The following is a 23307-nucleotide window of genomic DNA, read 5'->3' on the forward strand; positions in this document are numbered from 1 at the left end:
CCTAAATCTTTAACTAATAAGAAATACATTTGCCCTATCTATCATTTTAAAGATTTTGGATTTACAGAGATGTGTGAAAATAATCATTAGCTTATTTGGGAAATTAAGGAGTAACATTTCATTTACAGTACAAAACAGACAGGTTTATGGTTTCATTTATCTTTGATGCTTTGCTCTAAATTTCAAATAAATGAAAAAAACACACATTTACTAATCAATATAGTGATTGCCAATTGTAGTTTAAATCTTATTTCAAACAGAATTCCACTTCATAGAAAACTTCTCTTAAAATATTTCCAGGAGTCAACATTTCTCCAATCTGTTGTGTAGTTACATCCCTTTCCACGACAAGACCCGGATTATAAATACAATTCGTAACGTGTCTAGTTAATTATTCTCAAAGGGGTGCAGAGTTTCAATTTGCTGCTTGCCTATATGCTAAAACAACCCAGGCAACTAAAAACTAACTCACATTTTGGTATGTAATTGCTTCTCTCTCTCTGAATTCATGCTTCATTTCCTCTTTAATTCTAGAACACTGGAATGAACAGCAACCAAGGAAAAAATCATCACAAGCAAGGAAGATATGATCATTTTTATATTATGTTGAGCACACAGCAAAATAGTATAGCACAACAGTAAGGGCCCAGTACCACAGATTGCTGAGTGTCCTCAACTCACAATAAAGGAAATGAGAGAAGGGGCTGCTCAGCATCTTTCAGGATTGGACTTTTAGAAAAGCATTCCCTGTTTTAGAAAAGAAAAACAGAAAGACAATTAAGAGTTAACAAAGCTACATGAGACAAACCCCTTGTGCTTTTGAAAAAGAGTGCTATTGAAAATGCAGAGGTAAGGAAGAAAGGAATAGAAGAATTTTTGAAATGTACAAGATGATCAGAACCAGTGTTAAACAGAAATTTTAAAAAAAATACATGAAACAACGTGTATGTTCTGAGATAGTATTCTGAGCCCAGAGAAACTGGTTATATTTATAGGACCAAATGTTATCAGAAGTTCAGATAATGAGCCAGATTCTGATTGACACGTATATACAGACACATAGCAGAAAGCCCATGGCCATAGGGTAGCCCAGTGTGAAAATTGTATGCCCCGACTCTGGCTCTTTCCAGAACTCATGAAGAGGCTTCTCTGCAAGCCCCACAACAAGGGAAATGATGGATGGAAGTTCTGGAATGGGGCTATATGTAAGGACTCTATGTTTCCTGCATATAAGCATATGCCTCCTGGCCTGGTAAAAGAAATTACAGCCTCCCCATTCCTACTACAGCTGGGTGAATACTTGATTTTTCAGTTCCACAGGCAAACCACAAAAATCCCAAACAACTTTTGTTTCAGGTCAACGTGAAATGACAATTTTTTGTTTTTTTCTTGTTGAAATGAAAAACAAACAAAAAAATCATTTTGGGTAAACCAAAACATTTTGTTTAGTTTTCAAGTGCTTTTAACCCTTTTGTTTTAGTGAAACTCAGCTACATTTTGGAACAAAGTTGTTTTGAAACAAAAAGTCTTTGACTTTTTCAGCATTATTTCCCCCATTTTTTTTTTGCAGTCAAAACTATTAGCTGAATTTGACCCAATTTGGTGAACAGTTTTGACTCACCCAAAATTGCATTTTTCAATAAACTGTTTGCTTAAAAAAAAAAAAAAATCACCCTGCTCTATTCACATTGCTATCAGGATTAACTTGAGGGGCCAATATGGGTGCTTTTAGCACAACATTTTGCAACTATTTGTTTTCCACAATCCCTAGAGCTCTATCCTGCAGCCCTTTGTCTCATCACTAATCTCACTGGTTTGAAAAGAACACCTCACACAACGCGGCCTGCAGGGCCAGCCCTATAATGCCATCAGTTTGAAGGAAATGTTGAATCTGTGCAGTGGAGTTTGTATGAGATGAAAGATCCCTGTCTTCTGTAGTGCTACCCAGAATCATAGACAGCTAATCCTGAGAGGAGCTGAGTTACTCCTGTAAACTGCTAAGCACATCAACTCCTGTGTTCGGTGATGGAACTGTATCCACACGGAGTCACACAGGGAGTTTAGGAGCAAGCTATTTTTAAGAATTTCAGATGTTCTCACAATGAATCCTTGAGTCATATGCCTCCAACCATCAGCTACTTTGCGCCTTCCAAGTTAAAATTGAATAAACTGATCCAAAAATCTAACTCAGAAGGAAAGGAGAGGAAATACATTTCTTCATTTATAAACAAGAAAACTGGGTTACTTATAATTAATTGGTATTTTGCTGTTACAGCTGCCTGCTCCTTAGGAATTCTACAAGTATGCCACTGTGGTACTCCAGAAAACCCCACCAGTCAAACTCTCAATAGTACACTCTCATTCATGCACCACTGATTGCTCCTTCTCGTCTAGAAATATGCATCTTTTACAACTCATCCCTCCCATGTTTCAGCCAACTCAGTGTGATGTTAAGGGGGAAAGATCTGAAATGAAGGGGATGTGGACAGACAAGTGGGGATTTGGTTAACATTTCTTGGTTACAGAAATCCAATATGCATAGTTTTTGAGGTCTCCTTCCCTCACCGCTTGGGAACTACAAAGTAATAGTGTGGTTTTAGGTTACAATATTCAGTAATGCAGCCTGACCAAAATCAAGCATCTGCTCTAAATTTGATCTGATTATGCTGCCTTTGCCAAGTGTAGAAGTACAGCTTGAGGGTAGCATCTTTGTAAATATACAGGACATGTTTAGGAAAAAGCCATACCGCAGCTTTCTTAAAGAACAGAATTGAAGACAATCAGAAGTGGGCTTGGTTGTGAGACAGAGGCAATGATTGGATCTCAGACGTAGAAAATCCCTGTTTGGAAATAACCTGATGCGAGTGTTTTGGACAAGCAAACAGAGGAGATGATTCAGTGAAATAGCACCACACCACACAGTGAGAGAAGGTCTAGGAAAAATCACAGCGGGAAACTGGTAACTGAAAAAGAAGGATCCATAAAAACACCCTGCAACTTGCTGGTTTTACAAATGAACCTGTCTAGGTACATACCTGGCCCTCATCACTGTAACACCTGAGCAATGTGGCTCAGCTTTCCATTGACTTCTATCTGAGTTGGATCAAATCGGAAGCACCAAACAACAAAAACAAAAACCACTCACTAAGGGAGAACAGGTGATGAGCTCCATTTATAGAGGCTCAAACCTAAGGTCCCACAGTTGGATGAGGATCAAATTCAGGCCCTATGAGAGAGGGAGAATTTTTCCTGCTGGAAGGTACCTATATAGTAGCCCTTTCAGGACGTATCAGACACCAGATGATGATGATGATGATGAAGAAGAAGCAGCTCTGTGATGAAAAGCTGAGACAGCAGCCAGATGAACTCTCGGAGAAGGGTTAAATTAAACAACTGCCACCACCATCAAAAGATAGTAGTACTCTCCCGAAGTCCACCCGTATCCCAAGATCTGCTCACATCCCAGAATTCTCCAATTCCACCACCAAAAAGAGGCACCACATTTTGACAAAGTGGTTTGAGTTTGCTTTCCTCCTGGTTGGCATGCAAACGTGCTCATATGCACAAATAAATCTACTCCCACCTGCTTGGGCTTTTCTTCCCTCCCCAAGGCTTCCTGATAGGGTGTCCACCCCATCAGGGAATATACTATTCCTCTTAGGTGGCTGGAGGAACCATAAAACTCTTGTCTCAGACAGAACTAGGAAGTTCGCTGGTGAGGTTGCTGAGTAGTTGATTTGCTCTTCAGGGTACAGGGCATGCGGTATGGCTCTCTTGCAATCTTGTACGAGGAAGATCAGTGGCTGCTCCCACTGGATTTGGGGACAGGTAGCAATAGCATTAAGTGGGGAGCCAGCAAAATTTTGAATTTGGCACCATTGTCTCTTGTGAATGGATAGTTGTGTTGTCGTTACTATAATATGGCCACAACCGAGCAGCAGAGCAGTCAGAGTAGCACAGCAAAGGGAGTGAGCAAACCTGTTGGACACAAGCTTATACACGCTTTCTTTGAGAGGATCTTGGAGAGGTTCACTGAACTGGAAGAGAATGACCATGCAGACTAGGAAAAGGATTTTCACTTGATTGAAAAAAAGCACTGTTTCTAAAATTGGAAGGAGGAGAATTAAAAAAAAAGACATAACGGCTAGCGCCTGAGTTTTTCACCTGCCTTGCAGTAAGGGGGTGTACTTTTAACAGGAACTCAGTGCTTTTCAGTGGAATTCACCATGCAGGGCAAGTGGGATTCAATGTGCCAGAGCCACACAACAATCCTGAAGTACATCTACATGAACAGCAGAATGAAATTTGAGACTGATACAGAAACTGCATAGGTAAAATTGAAGTCTGGCATAAGAGGATGAGACATTGGTATGTCAGCACTGAAATCAGGTGGTGTGATTGAGACAATGTAGACATATCTGAGCTAGCTTTAATCTAGCTAAATCAAAGGTAGCTCAAGTAACAATAGCAGAGAAGCCATAACAAAATGGGTTGCAGCCACCCAAGGATGTGCCTACGGTCCTGGGTGGGCAGGACATACCCCATTTCCTTGACTCTTAGTTCTAGCCTAGTATTAAACTACTGCACAGATATAGAAACTATAGACATTGGCCCAAATTTGGCTCCGGTATAACTCTGGTGAAATCAGTGGAGTTGTTGAATTGGGTCCATTTTGTTGTTGTTATTTTACTAAACCATTTGTAGTATAGTAAATAACAGTGCACATAAGTATGGGTGTCAACCTTGGCAGAAATGACTGCAAGCTGATTATCCTTCTCCCTGTTTTCCTTCTTTAGTTTATCTGCATTCAGTTTTAGTTGCAATATGCTCTGCTCTTTTGCTGAAATGTCTCTTTGCAAACTGGTCACCAGTCCTGTGAAGAACAGAATTTAGGTCAAAGAATACAAAGGCATTTCAGTTATGAAAACCTGCTAAACAATAACATCATCATATAAACACTGAAGAAGAAAAAACATTTAGCATATATTAACAATATCTGGTTTTGAAAGCAGATCCAAATTTAGTCCATACACTCTGGGAGTTATTTAGTGTGACCATTAGTCCCAAGGAATTCAGTGCTTTGCTCCTTTGGGCAAGAACAATTCTCTTACAGCTCAGTTTTTCTTGAAAAACTATGCTTAGGTCTGAAACTTTGATAACTTGTCCCTGTGGACTGGTGTGAGTAAATATAACACACTCTGTTTGCTTTTGGAAAACGGAGATGGAGTGAAATGATTTCGCTAACAGGACTGTATTGTTAGCTACTGTTTAAATAAAAACACTTGAGTATTTTGTGTAAATATTAAAGTCCTTTTGACTACTAAATCATTATATAAAGGAAGGCTGGAAATTGGAAAATGGTTTGCACTCTGAGACAGGGCCCTTGAGAGATATTCAGAACACTGGACATAGGAGGCCGGATCCTCAGTAGGTGTAAATCAGTACTGTCCCTGAAGTTAGTGGAGCTATACTGATTACACAACTGAGGGTCTGACCTACAGTGACTAACAGTTCCTTATATTCCAGGGTTTTCCCCCCTCTTTTTTTAAATAAACCATCTGTCCCACAACTCACCCAGGTTTAGGTCCCAATGTTCCTTATTTCTACTCTACTAGTTCTGTCAGAAGATATCTGTAAGCCTCAAAGAGGTTAAAATGAAATAGAAAAAAGGGACGAACAATTTTAGAAGGTCCACAAAGCCACTAAAAATCATTTCTGGCCAGAGAAGTTTTCAAGTATACATTTTCATTGCTAAACTATATTAACTGTGATCCTAGCCCTAAAAACTGCATATTAAAAGTAGACTACCTGAGATGCCAGAGGAAATATACCTGTAGTTAGACCTTGGTTCCTCCTTAGCTTCTCACCCTCTTTTTTCAAGTTTGCAATTTCTAAGTCTCTTTCAGAGAGGGAATGGCACAAGACTTGGCTCGAATCTCTCTGCAGACTGCTGATCTACAAAAGATATGCAAAGAAAATAAATTATTGGTCACCTTAAATAGGGAATGGGCAAACCAGCTCAGGTCATACAAACCCTACCTTTGTTCTACATTTGAACCAGACTTCTTTTGAGGTTTGAAATAAGTTAAATGGCTTTTTGTTTAAATTAATCAAATACACTCATGTCCATACTTCCCAATTCAGTTGTGATCAAAAGCTGCTATGAGAAAAGTGTTCTTGCTACATTTCCAACTCCACGGATATGCCAGATATTTAGACAGTCTGTCCAACAGCAAGTTAAGGAGGGCCTTTATAGCTCTCCGTTTTCAATCTACGCAGACATCTAACTTAAAAGTCTGATATAAGGCACTGAGAAATGTAATCACCTCTGTCCATGGGGCTTTGGGTAGGTGGAAGACCTACCCCATTACTTGTGATTTTGTAATTTGTATTGCCACTTGAGGTCAAAATGGCTTTCTGTGTTTTTGTCCCAGATGCTTGTTTCTAGAAAACTGAATATTTGTTAGGAATTGACAGTGTATCTGTGATTCAAGCAGTTGCCATATTTGCATGGTCAGCCGCTACAATAAGGAAAAGGCAAGTGGCACAGTGATTATATATGGTTTAATTGGTTTTTGTTCTTTTTAATTGGTTTGTACATATATTTTAAATATTTTATCATTCTGGATATCATTTTAAGTTTTATTGTAATATATTTTAATTTTTGTGCATTGAACTATGGCTAAGTTGCTAGTAATAAACTTGACTTGATATTTCCAAATGGGAAAAAAGCATGAGAAGCTTCATTTGTGAACTTGTTTTCCAAGATCTCCAGCCCAATTCTGCAGACCTGAGTGGTTTGAATAGTTTAGACAAATATTCAAACCTGAGAGTTTATCCAAACTGAGCAGGGTTCAGCCAAGATTACTCTAAGCACAAACAAAAGGCAAATAGTCTCTCTGCTACTGAAATATTCCAGCAGTCAAACATTCAGAAAAAAAACAAAAAAACCCACAGATCACAGATCCTTCTCAGCTAACTCACATGAGCAGCCCCATGGATGCTTGCATGAGTAAGTCAAAAGGATTTATATATCATGGGCCAACTTACAGCAACAGGAGGAGTAAGGCTAGTATTTCAAGGTCATTGGTTTATATGTTTTTTTCGGGAGTCTTCAGCTAATTGTCAAGAACAAATATTTCAGATAATAACTTACTGAAAGCACTCAAAGTCATGTACATTTTCTAATGCAAATAAAGATCAGCCACATTACCTCCTGGCTGTCATGAGTGAAGATGAAACTTTGCAGTCTACTTTTGCATCTCATGGCCAAAGAGATAATAAGAAGGGAGGAAATATAAATTTCCCATTGTTAAAATAATTGGTTTCATGAGCCTAATTCAGAGCGGATAAGTAGACCGTTTGAAGGAGTCCACTGGGGGAGTGTGCAGCTCTACATGCAATATATCGTCTTCAGCATAATACAAAACCAGAGCTGCTGACAACTCACTGAAAACAATCACCAATGCTCTGTATAGCAATAATTCTGTTTTATGTATCCGATTTTCAGTATTGCTCTTTCCTTGCTCTTTATCACTGTGTGCATTCACATGAACACAGAGCTTAAAAGGGACACGGTCATCTTGAAATACAGTCAACATAAAAATGTCTTAAAAGTAGTTTCAGATATTATACTTGCCTTCCAGCCACCCTCCCAATTTATATAGCTTTTCAATCAGATTTCCATATTTTAAAAATGTTTTCTCTCTCCTGTTGTTGTATGAAAGACACACACAAACAAATAAGGAAGCTAACTTTCTATGCAAAGGAAACAGTGTCTATATAGGTTTCAGAGTAACAGCCGTGTTAGTCTGTATTCGCAAAAAGAAAAGGAGTCCTTGTGGCACCTTAGAGACTAACCAATTTATTTGAGCATGAGCTTTCGTGAGCTACAGCTCACTTCAAAGTGAGCTGTAGCTCACGAAAGCTCATGCTCAAATAAATTGGTTAGTCTCTAAGGTGCCACAAGGACTCCTTTTCTTTTTAGTGTCTATATACAAAGGGTTGTCAAAAAGGTGAACAAACTGAAAAAAAAACCCAGCCCTTTTTCTCCTCTAAGCTCTTTTGTTTCTAGCAACAATTGTTAGTAAAAAAAAAAAAAAAAAAAAATTCACAAAGGAGTCTAATTAAAGTTGACAGTGTCCCATTACGAGTTCGAAAGATACCTGCTCTTTCAAGGCTTTAATCTCTCCTGTCTTTGCTTCAATATCTCGCTCAAAGGTCAGTAGTTTTTGAGTAGACTCGACATCATTCCTAGCAGCCTGAGCCATCTTCTTTGTCATCACTGCAATTTCATCCTGAAGATTGGCTATCACTGTATCTTTATGTTTTGACTCACTTTCAAAACTCAAGAGACGACTGATTTCATCTTTCATTTTCAGAATTATTTCATCCTACATGCAGAATAAATTTGAATATTATACACAAATGTGGATACAACATTGTGCCTATTCCAAAAAAGGTTTTCAAATTATTTTATTTTATTTTATGACAAATTTTCTGTCTCCAAAACGCTACACTTGCTCATTCTAGTATTATTAAAATATAGTGGTAGTCCAACAACTTTAAAACAAAACTTCAGATACTCACATTTGCTACCTTACAGTTCCTCACCCTGAAATTCACTAGCTCCAAGACATCTCATTCCTTTGTCCACATAGTAATTCTCACTCATGTGTGTAGTCCCGTTCAAAATCAGTTACTCTACACTGATGTGCGTGAAGGGAATTTTACTATTAGTCATTTAAAGACCCTATTTGTATAGCATTTCTGCTTTGTTTGCCCACCAATCACAATATTTGCTTCAATATATTCCTGTTGTTATAAACAATATTTTTGTGATCTACCTCCATGTCACATTCATACATCACCTTTTCCTGAAGAAGTAAATCCATATGATGACTTCCTGATAATGGAACTCCACTTGCTCCAGATTGTCCATTTCCTGGTACATTTGTCAAGATTGAATATAAAAAATAAAAGGGGCTTCTAATGACTTGCACAGAAATTTAACACAAGAGCCTGTTCTGATTAGGATTAATGCATCTTTACCTCCCTAGTTTGTCTACAAGCATTTCCAAAGCCACCATCATTTTAGTACCTATGCTTTTTATCCAACCAATTGCAGAATAATAATAAAATGTTATAATAAATGACATTCACTGGCATAAACAACCTATATAAACAGTGAAGTATAATATAGTTTCAAGATAAAAAAAATCCTCGGGTGGAAGAGGAGTAGATATAATGTCTGAACGTTTTTCTGAATATGCAACATTGAATAACTATGCATATACTAGCTATAATGTTATGACATATGGCACATGAATAACTGTGACTATATAACCTATAACATTATGAAATACAGAATATGGATCGTTTTGGCCCTGATTAAGAAAAGCATTTAAGCTTCAGTCCACCACTATTCAGGAAAGCACTTAAGCATAAGCACATGCTCAGAGCTAAGTGTAAGTCCCATTAACTTCAATGACCTTAAAAATTCAGTTAAACACATGCTTAAGTGTTTTTCTCCATCACTGCTTTTCTGTTGTGCTGGCATGATTGTGCAGCAATGCTTTTTTGTCTGAAACAATTTCAATTTCAATTCAATTTGATGATATGCTGTTTAATCTTTTGTATTACTATATGTATAAAAAACAAGAATAAGAAAAATAAATATTTAATTAATGTCATGCTATAGTGTTAGGGACTACAGTAGAGTTAGGGACATTACCAAGTCTTAGCTAACATATGGCCCTAAAATTTGTGGGCATGCAAATTCTTATACAATATGCCAACCATGGTTAAAAACTTGGTTCAGCTTTTCCAGTTGTATTTGGGTTTAAACCCTCTAGAACCTTTCCTTAGCCATGACATTGTCCTGTTCTTTACACTTAGAAAATATATGCAAGATATGGCTCTATTTTTAACTCACTCCCAATGAGAACGGCTGATAACCACAGATCAAAAGAGAAAACAAAGTTACTCCAACCACCAGATGTAACAGTTGAATGTATCACCAATGGAAAACACAGTAAGTAGTAACAGAGCAAGTTACACTTTCATAGAACCACAGGACTGGAAGGGACCTCGAGAGGTCGTCTAGTCCAGTCCCCTGCACTCATGGCGGAACTAAGTATTGTCTAGACCATCCTTGACAGGTGTTTGTCTAACCTGCTCTTAAAAATCTCCAATGATGGAGATTCCACAACCGCCCTAGGCAATTTATTCCACTGCTTACCCACCCTGACAGTTAGGATGTTTTTCTTAATGTCCAACCTAAATCTCCTTTGCTGCAGTTTAAGCCTGCTGCTTCTTGTCCTATCCTCAGAGGTTAAGAACAACAATTCTTCTCCCTCCTCCTTGCAACAACCTTTTATGTACTTGAAAACTAAACAGCAATTCTATACTATGAACCTGATCCAATGCCCACTGAAGACATGCAACAACTCCATCGACACTGGATTGGGTCTGCATGCCTAATTCTCCTGTCACTTGCCAATGTAAGTCAGAAGTATCTCCAACAAGGTCAGTGGACCTGTGAAACTAGTGTGAGAGGAGAATCGGTCCTGTCAATCCTTCTGTAGACCGACAAGTAGATACATGTGAAAAAACATCATTTTGCATGGAAGTCATGATCAACTTTACTACTGTGCAATGCTATATAAAGGGTTAATAATGAAAGCACCAAAAAATACCTTGTCTGACTGCAGTAGGCCTATTGAAAGTATCTGGAGAGAAAGAAGAAGTCATACTTCTCCCCCAAGCACTCACAGGTCTTTTTCTGTTTGGTGGATGGGGTGTAGTTCCATTTGTTCCATGTATCCAACTGTTGTGAACACTGGATGGGTGCTGAGACTGGAGGAAAGGAAGCTGAGGAGGAGCTGTTGAAGGGGTGTAAAGTTTTATCTCTGAAATTAACTGAAGCTGCCCTGGCCATGCTGTGCGATGTTTCATTGGTGGGCAAGACATCTGCAGGGGGAAAAAATGCAATCTTGTACAGAGGGTGGGAAAAAATTACTTAATACAGTGTGTGTATGTTATATATTAATACATACTGCAATATGTATGAAGAGAAGAAAAATTCAAATCAACCTGCATCACCTTGCCATTTTCAACTTTGAATTTCATCTTTCATCATGCCACCTAATCACTTAGCTTTGTTTGGTCTTTTTGTAGTTCTTCAGAGTCTTCTCTAAACTACTGTCATCTACAAAATCTGCCACCTCTTGATTCACCTTTTTTCCAGATCATACATGAATATCTGAACAACATCAATACTAGTAAAACTCATCCCGATGCTCTGTTGGCATACTTTGCTATGACAACAATTAAATGAAGTCTTTCAAACTATTCATGTGCTTAAAGTTAGGCATGTCCTTAAGTGACTACTGGCCAAGGCCTGAGTTTCTTAATCAACTCTTGTGCAGAATTTTGTCAAGGCTTTGTAAAAGTCAAACTGGTTCTCTTTTATCCATTATATTATTGACAGGATTTAAGAATTCTAGTAGACTACAAAGCACAAATTTCCTTTACACACACAATACTGGTTTGTACCAATCATATCAAGTTTGTGGATCTTTGGAGGCAAATCTGGCTAGGTATTCATAAATCTTGTGGTTGGGTTATGGTTTAATATGGAAACGTCTGGTCTGCATGATTTCAACCCAAAATCCTGGCATTTTGGCAAAGTTTCACTTTGAGACAATGGATGCAAACCCATGTTCAGAGAAACTGAATAAACGTTTGTACCCTGGGGTAATTGTATGAAGGAAACTATGCCAAATAAAGTGGTTAAGCAAATAGTTTGTGAGCAACAACACTGTGTTGTGGACAGGAGACTAAACTGAAGGCTATTTTCTTCAGCAGTTCTCAGACTTTTCTCTTGGTGACCCCTTTCACACAGCAAGCCTCTGAGTGCGACCCCCTTTTATAAATTAAAAACAATTTTTTTATATTAAACATTGTTATAAATGCTGGAGGCAAAGCGGGATTTGGAGGTGGAGGCTGACAGCCCACGACCCCCATGTAATAACCTCATGACCCCCGAGGGTTCATGACCCCCAGTTTGAGAACCCCTATCTTAATCTGTCATTTGGTATTCTGAAATCCCCATGAGGACACCTGGATTGAGATCAGATTTATCCAGCCTGATAGCCCTACATGTCAGAGAAATTATGTAGGGCACTGCATGCTTATCTGTTAATTAGAGCACCTTTCAATTGTTGTAGAGATGAGCCAAAACTGAAGCTCTGAATTCCAATTCCTTTTAATTTCATGCTGTGGGTTTATATTCCTGCCCTGGAATACAAACCTGGCCTGTGGTTTCAGTCTTGGGTCAGATCCAAAATCAAGAGAGGTCTAGTTTCCAGTTTGGTTGTGACTGAATTCTGATGAAAACTGCCAAAGTCTTGTGAGCTATGATCCATCCTATCCAAACCCTATCCCTGGTTCAGCATTAAACCTGAACCCAACCCTAATCCTGAGCCACAACTAAACACTGCTAACTTGACCCATCTCTAGAAGAAGCTGGACCTTCCACAAAGGGATGACTCCACTGGCAAACAGTAAGCATGCTGTACAACACTTCTCTTGCTACAGGACAAGTCCCAGAATTTGGAAAGGGGAGAGCCTGAGTTTATCAGCTGTATGGCCCATGAAATCAAGTGCTTTGGTCATCAGACTAGTATCCTTCCACAGAAAGGGTGAGTCAGGTATCTCTCTAGACAGCCACCCAAGTTTTCAGGCAAAGGCTAATATTGCTCCCTGGACTTCAGTGTTCCTCCAACTATCATTATTTAACCCATCCTTTTTGGACACAGGTCTGCACTACATGACTGATTTTCCAAGCAAAGGAAGAGGCTGGACTCAAAGAATCTCTTGATTGTGGCCTAACTGCAGCTGGAAAAATATAATCACTTTGGGAGATCAACAATATTTTGTCTGTTTTATTCTTTTAAATCTGTTTACCACTGAGGCATTAGCAATTGACTCCTCAGAGTTTATCTTTTGCTCTGTGACATTGTGGAAATATAAGAAGTACTTGTGGCACCTTAGAGACTAACAAATTTATTTGCGTATAAGCTTTCGTGAGCCAGTATGTCCCTCGGCCTGCGCCGCTTCCTGCAGCCCCCATTGGCCGGGCACAGCAAACCGCGGCCAGTGGAAGCCGCGATTGGCCTAACCTGCGGACACAGCAGGTAAACAAACCGGCCCAGCCCGCCAGGGGCTTTCCCTGAACAAGCGGTGTCCCAAGCTTGGGAAACACTGACTTAAGATGAACTGAAATACTTTTAAAATACATACAAAAAAGATCCTAAGTCTCAAACAAAATGCATGCATGAATTAAAAAATTATAAATAAAATCTGAAGCAAACAATGTGAAAATAATGTCCTCTTTTACTTACCTGCCCAGACCCAATTTCAAGGTCCAATGTTTCCCCTGCAAGAATTGATAACATCATACACACCTAAAGCAGCATTATGAATGCAGCGCCTCACTTTGTATAGGTGTTTGTGATGCTCAGATCTTGACAGGTTAAAAAAAATAAAGGCTTTTATTTGCCTTTAAAATGTATTTGTAATTTCAGGGCTACACATTTGTTTTGTTCAGGATTGAATAATTTAACATCTTATACAATTATAGTTAAAAAATTGTTTCACTTTTAATACTAAAAAAAGGGACAATCGTCTTTTTATATATATAGTAAGTACTTGGTGCACTGAAACTTAACCATGATTTATCCTCTACAGTGAACAATGTCAAACATCAAAACTATTATATCAAAAAGGAATCATAAAGCCTGAAGCTTTAAAAAGGCACTGTTGTGCTGTTTCTGTGTCAGTATGTATTGTACATATTTTTTTAAATGAAAATGCCTGATGTTCTGCTGTGGACAAACTTTATTTAAACAGTTTTTCTGCCACAGCATTGGAATTCTAACTGCATTAGTTCATCAAGTTGGTTTCACCACCTAGAATCAGGATTTTTCTCTTCATTTATCAGCTCTCTGTGTATCTTTGGGGAGAAGAGTCCAAACTACTAAACTGGGCTAGGACATCCAAAATCTGCACCCGGATACTCAAATTGGCACTCTGGGACTATTATGTGTACTGAGGTGGTGCTTAGAGGCCCAAGATCAGGGCTTAATTTTGCTTGGCACTCTACACACAGCAGAGATAATCCCAGTCCCTGCCCAGAAGAATTTACAATCTAATTTATAATTTATATGTTAGTCTCTAAGGTGCCACAAGTACTCCTCGTTCTTTCTGCTGATACAGACTAACATGGCTACCACTCTGAAATCTAATTTATGTATAGGAAATGTAGCCTAGTGCTTAAACCTCAGGTTTGAGAACCAGAATTTCTGGGTTCTGCTCCTGGCTCCTCCACTGATTCACTCTGCGACCTTGAATAAGTCATTGAACAGCTCCCTGCTTCAGTTTCCCTACCCATACAATAGAAGTAATGCTTCCTTAATTTACAGGGGGCATATGAGGTTTAATTATTATATGTTGGTAAAGCACTTTAAGATACTGTGATGGAATGAGTTATAACCGTGCAAAGTGTTAATATAAATGTGCATTTTGTGTGCCCAATGTTAGTCTGAGTGATAGAATATGTCACCCCATTAAATCACCCATTTTGGAAAGTTAGGCCTTGACTATTTATTTGAAGTGCAGCATTTCTATGTTTGCAATATGGGAATACAGACTATTGCGACATCCTTTGCTTCTTGCTGCATTTGAGCACTTCTTCCCAAATTCTGGAGACATGTCTCCAAAGACAAGCCTGAATCTATCAGATTGTTTTTTATCCTATTCAAGGAAGATTTCTAGATCTCCAATTTCTTGAGATCTTCAAGACCCAGAGCAATAAAAGTATTACAGGTTCTTATCAATTCCTTCCCATATAAATTGCCTGAAATCTTGGTGATACTAGCTGACTGTCCGGTGACAGGAGTACTACAGTTCCTTTTTTAATGTCATTTCCTATACATGTGAATGCTTTTATTTTACACTGTGTTCAAGAGTTGTGGTGTGACATGGTGTCTTTGCTGGATGCCTGTCTCATGTTAAGGACATGAATGATACTATTGCTAATAAAGTAATCACATATAATCCAGGTATACTTTTGAGTTTGAAAGCGCAAATTTTTAAGCGCAATTTTCAAAAGGTAACCGTTTTTATAATCTGTTATTTTTACCATTTAACTTTTGAAAACACATCATGATAAGGGAATTTTCCAGTTTGGATACTCTGTACTTCTGAAGAAGAATCAGAAAAAACTGGAGATATTTCTGAGTTTTCTAGAGGCTTAACTTTTCTTGTCCCTAGTGCATTTGGGGGCGAAGAAAAAGCCAGGAGGTTATACAACCTCTCAATGAAGGGCCTGAGATTGTGCAGCAGGTGGAGCTAAAGACCTCTTATTTTCCAATTCCCTCTCACAATGAATCCAAGAACATTTCTTTCCCCCTCTTTTGAGAGAGAAGGCGTCTCAAAGGGAAAACAATTTGCCTCACTACCATATCTAGCTATGCTGACTTTTTGAAAAATAAAATGTTAAAACCTGAGTAAGATGTCTAGGCTGTGATTAAAGTACAATTATCATACTTTATTTCTGAAAGAGTCTCTCTGTTTGAGATGCATGCCCTATAGCTAGGGCCCTACAAAATTCATGGTCCATTTTGATCAATTTCATGATCATAGGATTAAAAAAATCGTAAATTTCATGATTTCAGCTACTTAAATCTGAAATGTCATGGTGTTGTAACGGTAGGGATCTTGACCCAAAAAGGAGCCTGTGTGTGTGTGTGTGTAGGTGTCACAAGGTTATTGGAGGGGGGTTGCAGTACTGCTACCCTTACTTCTGCACTGCTGCTGGTGATGGTGCTGCCTTCAGAGCTGGGCAGCTGGAGAGCAGTGGCTGCTGGCTGGAAGCCCAGCTCTGAAGACAGAACCACGCCCAGCACCTGTGCAAAGTAAGGATGGCCTGGTATGGTGTTGCCACCCTTACTTCTGCACCGCTGACTGCAGAGCTGGGCCCTCAGTGAACAGCCGCCGCTCTCTGGCCACCCAGCTCTGAAGGCAGCAGCACAGAAGTAAAGGGTGGTATCATATTGTATTGCCACCCTTACTTCTGCGGCTGCCGGCAGCGCACTGCCTTCCTTCAGAGCTGGGCGCCTGGCCAACAGCTACTGCTCTCCAGCCACCCCAATCTGAAGGCAGGGCAGAAGTAACAGTGGCAATACCGCAACCCCCCCTAAAATAACCTTGTGACTCCCCTGCAATTCCCTTTTAGGTCAGGACCCCCAATTTGAGAAACGCTGGTCTCCCCATGAAATCTGTATCATATAGGGTAACAGTACACGAAAGACGAAATTCCACAGGGGGAGACCAGATTTCACGGTCAGTGACACATTTTTCATGGCCGTGAATTTGGTAGGGCCCTACCTATACCTAAAACAGGGTTTACAGCTGGAACCGGCAATATCTCTCAATGCAATAAAACCTTTTAAAGTACACCCACTGTACTAGTTAAGGAAGTGAGTATCAGAGAAGGGGAACATGGAACATGCAAAGAGAAGGATGAGGGGGAAAAACAGAAGGAAGAGAAAAGAAGCTCCTTGGGCATGGACCATTGTTTTGTGCTGTTTGTACAGCACCTAGCACAATGGGATCATAATGGAGGGGCACACAGAACCCTTAGTGTCAGGCCTGGATTAACCAATATGCACTGGGTGCACTTGCACAGGGCTCCCATCTCATGGAGTTCCTCAGCCACCAGAAAAAATAAACAGGGTCAGAAAGGGGACAGGGCATCGCAGACATGGGGCATTGCCTGAACACTGTGAGGAGAGCCAATGGGCTGGATCAGGGAGCTAGGCCAGCACTACAGCACAGAAGCTGCTGGGGGTGAGTTTGGGGTGAGCTCACACTCCAACACCCCCCATGGCTTCGCACCTAGCACCGGAGGCAGGACCAGACACCCTCCCTGGGGCCTTTCATTCCCCTGGCAGCAGGAAAGATGGGGGAACCCCAATTGTCATAGTGCAGAGGGCCTCTGTTGGTGGTGGTGGGAGACTGATGGAGCCAATGTGGAAGAAGGAGAAGCATACAGACCTCCTGCCATAGGGGAAAAGGCAGGGAGGGATGGGGATGAAAGGCATATGGGGAAGTGAAAATGGAGATAAACCCAGAGCCACTGGTTTGTGTGGGGGAGAATGGGAGAACCTGGAATGACAGAACAGGAGAAATGGGAGGCACACAGATCCCCTGGTGCTGGCAGAAGTGACACAGAGTCCCTGAAACAGAGGAGGATGGGAAGGCACCAAACAGCGAGTTGTGGAGTGAGAAATGGAGGTATGCAAGGAGTCCCTGGTGTGTGACCCTCTAGTACATAATAATACTGAAAATGAGTGAGAACTACAAGGTGAGGGATGGAAAAAAGGACCAGAAATGCAGACATTACAAGAGGTAGAAACATGAGAGAGGGAAACAACTAATAAAATAAGCAGAATTTTTTAGCTTTTGTTTTTCTGGTATATTAATATAGTAATATGTTTGGGTTTTAAATGTAACCAAATACATAGCTATTGGAGGCTTATTTCACACTGTAGCTTGATGTCAAAGCGAGATTTACCTGAGAAATGAGGTACTGAACAGGACCAAGGAAATGGTCATTTGGTATAGTCACATGATTAACAAATCCAGTCAGACTTCCGCAATTTCAGCCCATTTTTTACTAAACATTTCACTCCATTCTTTGTATCAATATATTTACTTTTATAAATAAGGAGTATTGTCCATTGCTCAGTTCTAGATTTTATACATCTGTCAGGTTCCACTCTGCATTATTCTTACATTGGCATAAGAGGGTGAACAAATTAATTAAAAAAGGAATTTCTAAAAGGTCTTGGGTGAAAACTCCTCAAAGGGGCCAGAATGTCACCCCTGGAGCAGACACTCATATGCAGCTATCTTACAAAATAGGAAGATGTTATCCACTCATGGGACATTACCTGAGAAGTGTTTTCTATCACTAGCTCATAGGATGTTCCTCCTGAACCAAAGCGCAGAATATCCCCTGCACCCACTTTCACTGCTGCATTCTGTATATGGCAATCATTAACGAAAGTGCCATGAAGAGAGTTGAAATCTTGAAGAACAAAGCTGCTTTCTGAATCACTGAATTCAATGACTGCATGGTGATCTTCAATACCTATAGACTGAAATTAGATAACAGTTTCAGAAATCAGTGCAAAGAATTTCCCAGAGTTATGGATCGCAATGGGGATTTTGCTGGGATTTATTTTGCTTTGTCTCATCTGGCTAATTTCATACCATAATATGTTTTGGCTCAGAGGTAGTCAAAATGGCTGCTGATTACTCATCTATTATGCAAGATACAGTATTTTTTTTTTATTTTGTTCAATGGCTAGATTTTTTTTTAAAAGCTTCACATTTTTGCATTTTATAAGTCAGACAGTCATCTGAATAGGTACCAAAACATACAAGATCCCAGCAATAAAAATGGATAACTGATCATAGAATCATAGAATATCAGGGTTGGAAGGGACCTCAGGAGGTCATCTAGTCCAACCCCCTGCTCAAAAGCAGGACCCATACCCAATTAAATCATCCCAGCCAGGGCTCTGTCAAGCCTGACCTTAAAAACTTCTAAGGAAGGAGATTCCACCACCTCCCTAGGCAACACATTCCAGTGTTTCACCACCCTCCTAGTGAAAAGGTTTTTCCTAATATCCAACCTAAACCTCCCCCACTGCAACTTGAGACCATTACTCCTTGTCCTGTCCTCTTCCACCACTGAGAATAGTCTAGAACCATCCTCTCTGGAACTACCTCTCAGGTAGTTGAAAGCAGTTATCAAATCCCCCTCATTCTTCTCTTCTGCAGACTAAACAATCCCAGTTCCCTCAGCCTCTCCTCATAACTCATGTGTTCCAGACCCCTAATCATTTTTGTTGTTGATGTTACCGAAAGATGCATATGATAATAATGAAGGTATGATTTTAAGAACTTTTCCCTCTCCCTTGCTTCTTGTGATCTTTCTCTATAGCATATTATTTCATATCCAACCTAGGCCCCAATACTACAGACACTTAAAACACGAGTAACTTTTTTGCACATTTAGTACTTCCATTGAACTCAGTGGGACTACTACTCACATACGCAAATATTTGCAGTATCAGGACCCTAGATTGTAAGCTACTTGGAGCAAGAACCTGTCTTTTTTCCTCTCTGTAGTGTAAAGCATCCTTGACACTTACTGTAGAGTGCTACACTAATGTATGCTCATGGTTTAAAAACCCTCCTGTGTAGAGACATCTGTGGTTTTTAGTAAACTAATCTCAGAAAAGGAACGATTTTTAATTGTGATCTTAAACTTAATCACAGATGAAACAGCTGTAAAATGACATTCTGATCCAACCCTTATTCACATAGGGCTTGATTCAAAGCCCACCAAAGTCACAGGACAGATTCCCATTGACTTCAATGGGCTTTGGATCTAGTCCCCAGCACTACTGAGGTATAATTTTCTATAATACCCTATCCTTTTCTAAGTGTTAGAGCTAGTTCATGTATGAACACCTGTAATGATGGTTCTTAGGCAACCTCCTTGGCAAATTAGTGAGTTGTCTAATTGAACTGGTGGTTCCTAATGTCTATGTTAAGTTTTCCTATTTTTAGGAGGCTATTTTCAGGCTGTTGCTTCATGTTATATGACCCTAACCCATATCAAATAATTCCTCTCTCTTTTGGTTGTCTAACTTAAATATTTAAACAGGTTCTCTAATTGCCATTTCATCCCTGTTGCTCTAAATGAAATCAAATAAATCACTGCTGACTAAGAAAGACTGGAATTATTATAAATGGGGTAATGAAGTTAAGTAAGAGTAACTGTTGTAAAGAATAATAATGAAAATAAATTTTATGCTTATACCTTCAGAACGAGATCTGAATCTTCATGTCTTCCTATAGTAGTTACTTTTGCTCTCAGCATAAAAACACCATCTGAACTTTTTAAAAAGGCTTTCATTGTCTCTTCTTTTTATCTGTAAGGTTTTATTTTTTAAAAAAACTCAATTTCTAAGTGTTATCCAATGCACTTTTGCAATTACTACAGTCAAAACATTTTAAATAGCTTAAATGAACAGTATCAAATAACATAGAAGAAATATCGTAATTTATTTACAGGGATGCTGTCAGATTGAAATTAAAATTAAAGACAAATTCTCTACCCTGTATAACTAAAAAAAAAAAAAATTTAAAACAAATTTTCAAGACAGCCTGAGAGAGTTAGGCATCCATTTATCATTAAAATTCAAATCCCATTCTAAGACAGAAAGAATTTTAAATATCTGATTTACTTTTTATACCATTCATGCTATTTGGATACTTTCAGAACTTCACTTTGAGACTGAGAGGCATCTAGAGACTGGTCAAGTTCACTTTCTCGGTCACTAACAGATGCTGCAACGTTTGGGTTTCATGCAGGGTGAAAATATTTAGATCCAAACAAGGAAATGCTTTTATTGACCTTTTAAAAACATCATTACCAATATTTCTTTGTAAATTTGTTTCCCCACTTGCAACCTAGACTAGCTGACAGTGTCACTTTAGGAGGTCTAACATTCACAGCAGGGTGAGAAATTTGTGTACCCTCTGCAAAATTGGTATCCTATGCAGCTGACATCACACCAAAAAGATCACTACCTCCCACAGTGAATTTCATCTGTAAAATATCAATTCTGCTTAAAAACTTTGTGTTCAGTCCTGCAAGTGCCCTATGCACAGAACTCATACTTCTGCTGGTATAAGTTCTGCACATCATTTTGAAATGCATTTCACAGTTCATCAGTGATGTGCTACCAATTTTAAACAAGGTTCTCCAACAACCATTTGCCCACGTAGCCTATGACAAATCCTCCGTTCAAGAAGCACTGGAGAAACTATTCATTTGTATTCCACTATATACAAACATACCTTTTATATCCATAGACAGGAATGAGAATAACACCAATTAGCAAACAAACTAAAGCTACACATCATTGGAAAAGCTTGTACTACGATACTGAAAATTACACAGCAAATATTGAGAGTGCAGCAGAGTTTAATATGTATAATTTGAAGGAGGGCATGAAGAGCTGTTAAGGTCTCCAAATGTAAATGCACTAACCTAATATATCATCATTGGATCCATTGCTGGAAAGCAGAGAGAGTGGTTTGGGAGTCAATGCTGCCCCACTTCCTCTCACGAGGCTGTGGAAAAGCAGAAGGGCGGCAGCTTATGTGGCGTCCAAGGGATACATAATCATGCAAAAATCATGTGGAGAGAGGATATTCTAGGATATGTGTACCTGCAAGGGAGGGCTATATCTCAAGTTTTTACAGAAAAGTGGTCAGAGTTCAAGGGGCCATTGGTTCCTCTGGACAATGGTTCTCAACCAGGGGTACACGTATCCCTGGGGGTACATAGAGGTCTTCCATGGGGTACATCAACCCATCTAGCTATTTGCCTAGTTTTACAGCAGGCTACATAAAAAGCACTACCAAACTTAATATAAATAAAAATTTCAAACAGACAATGACTTGTTTATACTGCTCTATATACTATACACTGAAATGTAAGAACAATATTTATATTCCAATTGATTTATTTTATAAGTATATGAAAAAATGAGAAAGTAAAAGCAACTTTTCAGTAATAGTGTGCCGTGACACTTTTGTATTTTTATGTTGATTTTGTCAGCAAGTCGTTTTCAAGTGAGGGGAAACTTTGGGGTACACAAGACAAATCAGACTTCTGAAAGGGGCATAGTAGTCTGGAAAGGTTGAGAGCCATTGGCTCAGGATAATGTGTGGGGGAATTCTGTGCTTTGGGTAGTAGAAGGGCAATAACCAAGGGTGAGAAGGGAAACTAGCAAGCAGAGCATGGTGATGAATCACTAGACTGCTTATTTCTTTGCTTTTTACGGTGCATTGGTGTCTGTCAACCTTAACTCAGTTGTCCTGCTCTAACTATAATTAAAATGAAAAGGAGTACTTGTGTTACCTTAGAGACTAACCAATTTATTTGAGCATAAGCTTTCGTGAGCTACAGCTCACTTCATCGGATGCTCATGAAAGCTTATGCTCAAATAAATTGGTTAGTCTCAAAGGTGCCACAAGTACTCCTTTTCTTTTTGCGAATACAGACTGACACGGCTGTTACTCTGAAACCTATAATTAAAATGGTACAACTCCCCCAGTGGGGATTCAGCTATACTGGTATAAATGTGCTTATACCAGGACAGCTTATTCCTATCAGGAAGTGGAATAATAATCTATAACAGAATAAGGCATCATTGAATGGGTATAACTGTGTCCACACTAGGTGTTTGACAAGTATAACTATATCACACCCCCCTACCGGATATAGTTATCCCTGTACATAATCTTGTGCATAGGCCTGGCCTTAGCTTTGAAGCTGTTTGTGTGGCGATATGCTGGACCTCACACACACTACCGCACCTATTGTTTGTAACCCTTTGTGTAGAGTTGCAGCCTGTGTCCCTGGCAGATTTCTAGCCCACCCACAGAACAGCCTGTACCGTACTGCACCAGGGAGTCTCAGAAACAACACTTTATCCTCCACAGAGCCCTTAATCGCGAGGCGATGGCTTAGCACAGGGCACCGTTCCTCTCCACAAGGCCCTTGGGGGCAAGAGGGATGCCACCGACATGGGTTTCTTGGGTAAGTGGGCACCTCGCCCGGGGGTGGGTGGGAAGGGGCGGGCACCCCTGTGGAGCTCCATGGGAGCCTGGCACGATGCAGGCAGTGGAGTTAGTGGGATTACTACACGAGGAGGCCCCTCACATCGGCGGGGGTCGTGCCGAAGGAGACTGGCCATGCCAGTGGGAGCCTTGCCCCCTGTCTCCTCGAGGTCAGTGGCGGCCTGGCACAAGGGCGTGCCTGGGGTCAGTGGGGTCCCTCGGGGCAGCGGGAGCCTCGCCGGGTGGGGGTGGCAGGGCCCCAAGGGGACCAGTCATCCCAGAGGGGGCGAGGGGAGTCTTGCCCCTCAGGCCAGAGGGGGCCTGCTCCATCTTGGGCCCCCTCGGGAGTCCCTGCAATAGCCCCTAGGGCTTGGCCGTGCACTGGAGCGCCCCCAGCCCCAGCTCGCCCCCACTCACCAACGCTGCCGAGGCCGCTGCCGGCACTAGGGCCCCGGGGGCGTCCCCTCGTCGAGCCAGGCCGCGCCTGGTCCGGCCTGAGGCGGTGCTAGGCCTCTTGCGTTACCCGGGTCT

The 23307-nt window shown here is 40.2% G+C and overlaps 1 protein-coding gene across 9 annotated transcripts in view; it reads right to left on the reverse strand.

Annotated features, from left to right (window-relative positions):
* Nucleotides 1-23307, reverse strand: part of FHAD1 (forkhead associated phosphopeptide binding domain 1) — a 60743-nt gene extending 37436 nt beyond the window's left edge. For 7 of the 9 annotated variants that reach the window (XM_077837116.1, XM_077837115.1, XM_077837114.1 and 4 more), the window contains exons 1-10: nucleotides 23194-23307; nucleotides 21200-21282; nucleotides 19964-20075; nucleotides 18021-18227; nucleotides 10698-10971; nucleotides 8871-8944; nucleotides 8166-8393; nucleotides 5832-5955; nucleotides 4743-4873; nucleotides 473-538 (exon numbers count right to left, since the gene is read on the reverse strand). In XM_077837116.1, coding sequence (XP_077693242.1) covers nucleotides 473-538; nucleotides 4743-4873; nucleotides 5832-5955; nucleotides 8166-8393; nucleotides 8871-8944; nucleotides 10698-10971; nucleotides 18021-18227; nucleotides 19964-20059 — 1200 coding nt within the window. In that variant the 5' untranslated portion in view covers nucleotides 20060-20075; nucleotides 21200-21282; nucleotides 23194-23307. Of the gene's footprint in view, nucleotides 1-472; nucleotides 539-4742; nucleotides 4874-5831; nucleotides 5956-8165; nucleotides 8394-8870; nucleotides 8945-10697; nucleotides 10972-18020; nucleotides 18228-19963; nucleotides 20076-21199; nucleotides 21283-23193 lie in introns of those variants that run through there. The other 2 variants (XM_077837113.1, XM_077837117.1) reach the window with 2 other exon arrangements.

The sequence above is a fragment of the Eretmochelys imbricata genome, chromosome 18, assembly GCF_965152235.1.
Source record: "Eretmochelys imbricata isolate rEreImb1 chromosome 18, rEreImb1.hap1, whole genome shotgun sequence".
Lineage (NCBI taxonomy): Eukaryota > Metazoa > Chordata > Testudines > Cheloniidae > Eretmochelys > Eretmochelys imbricata.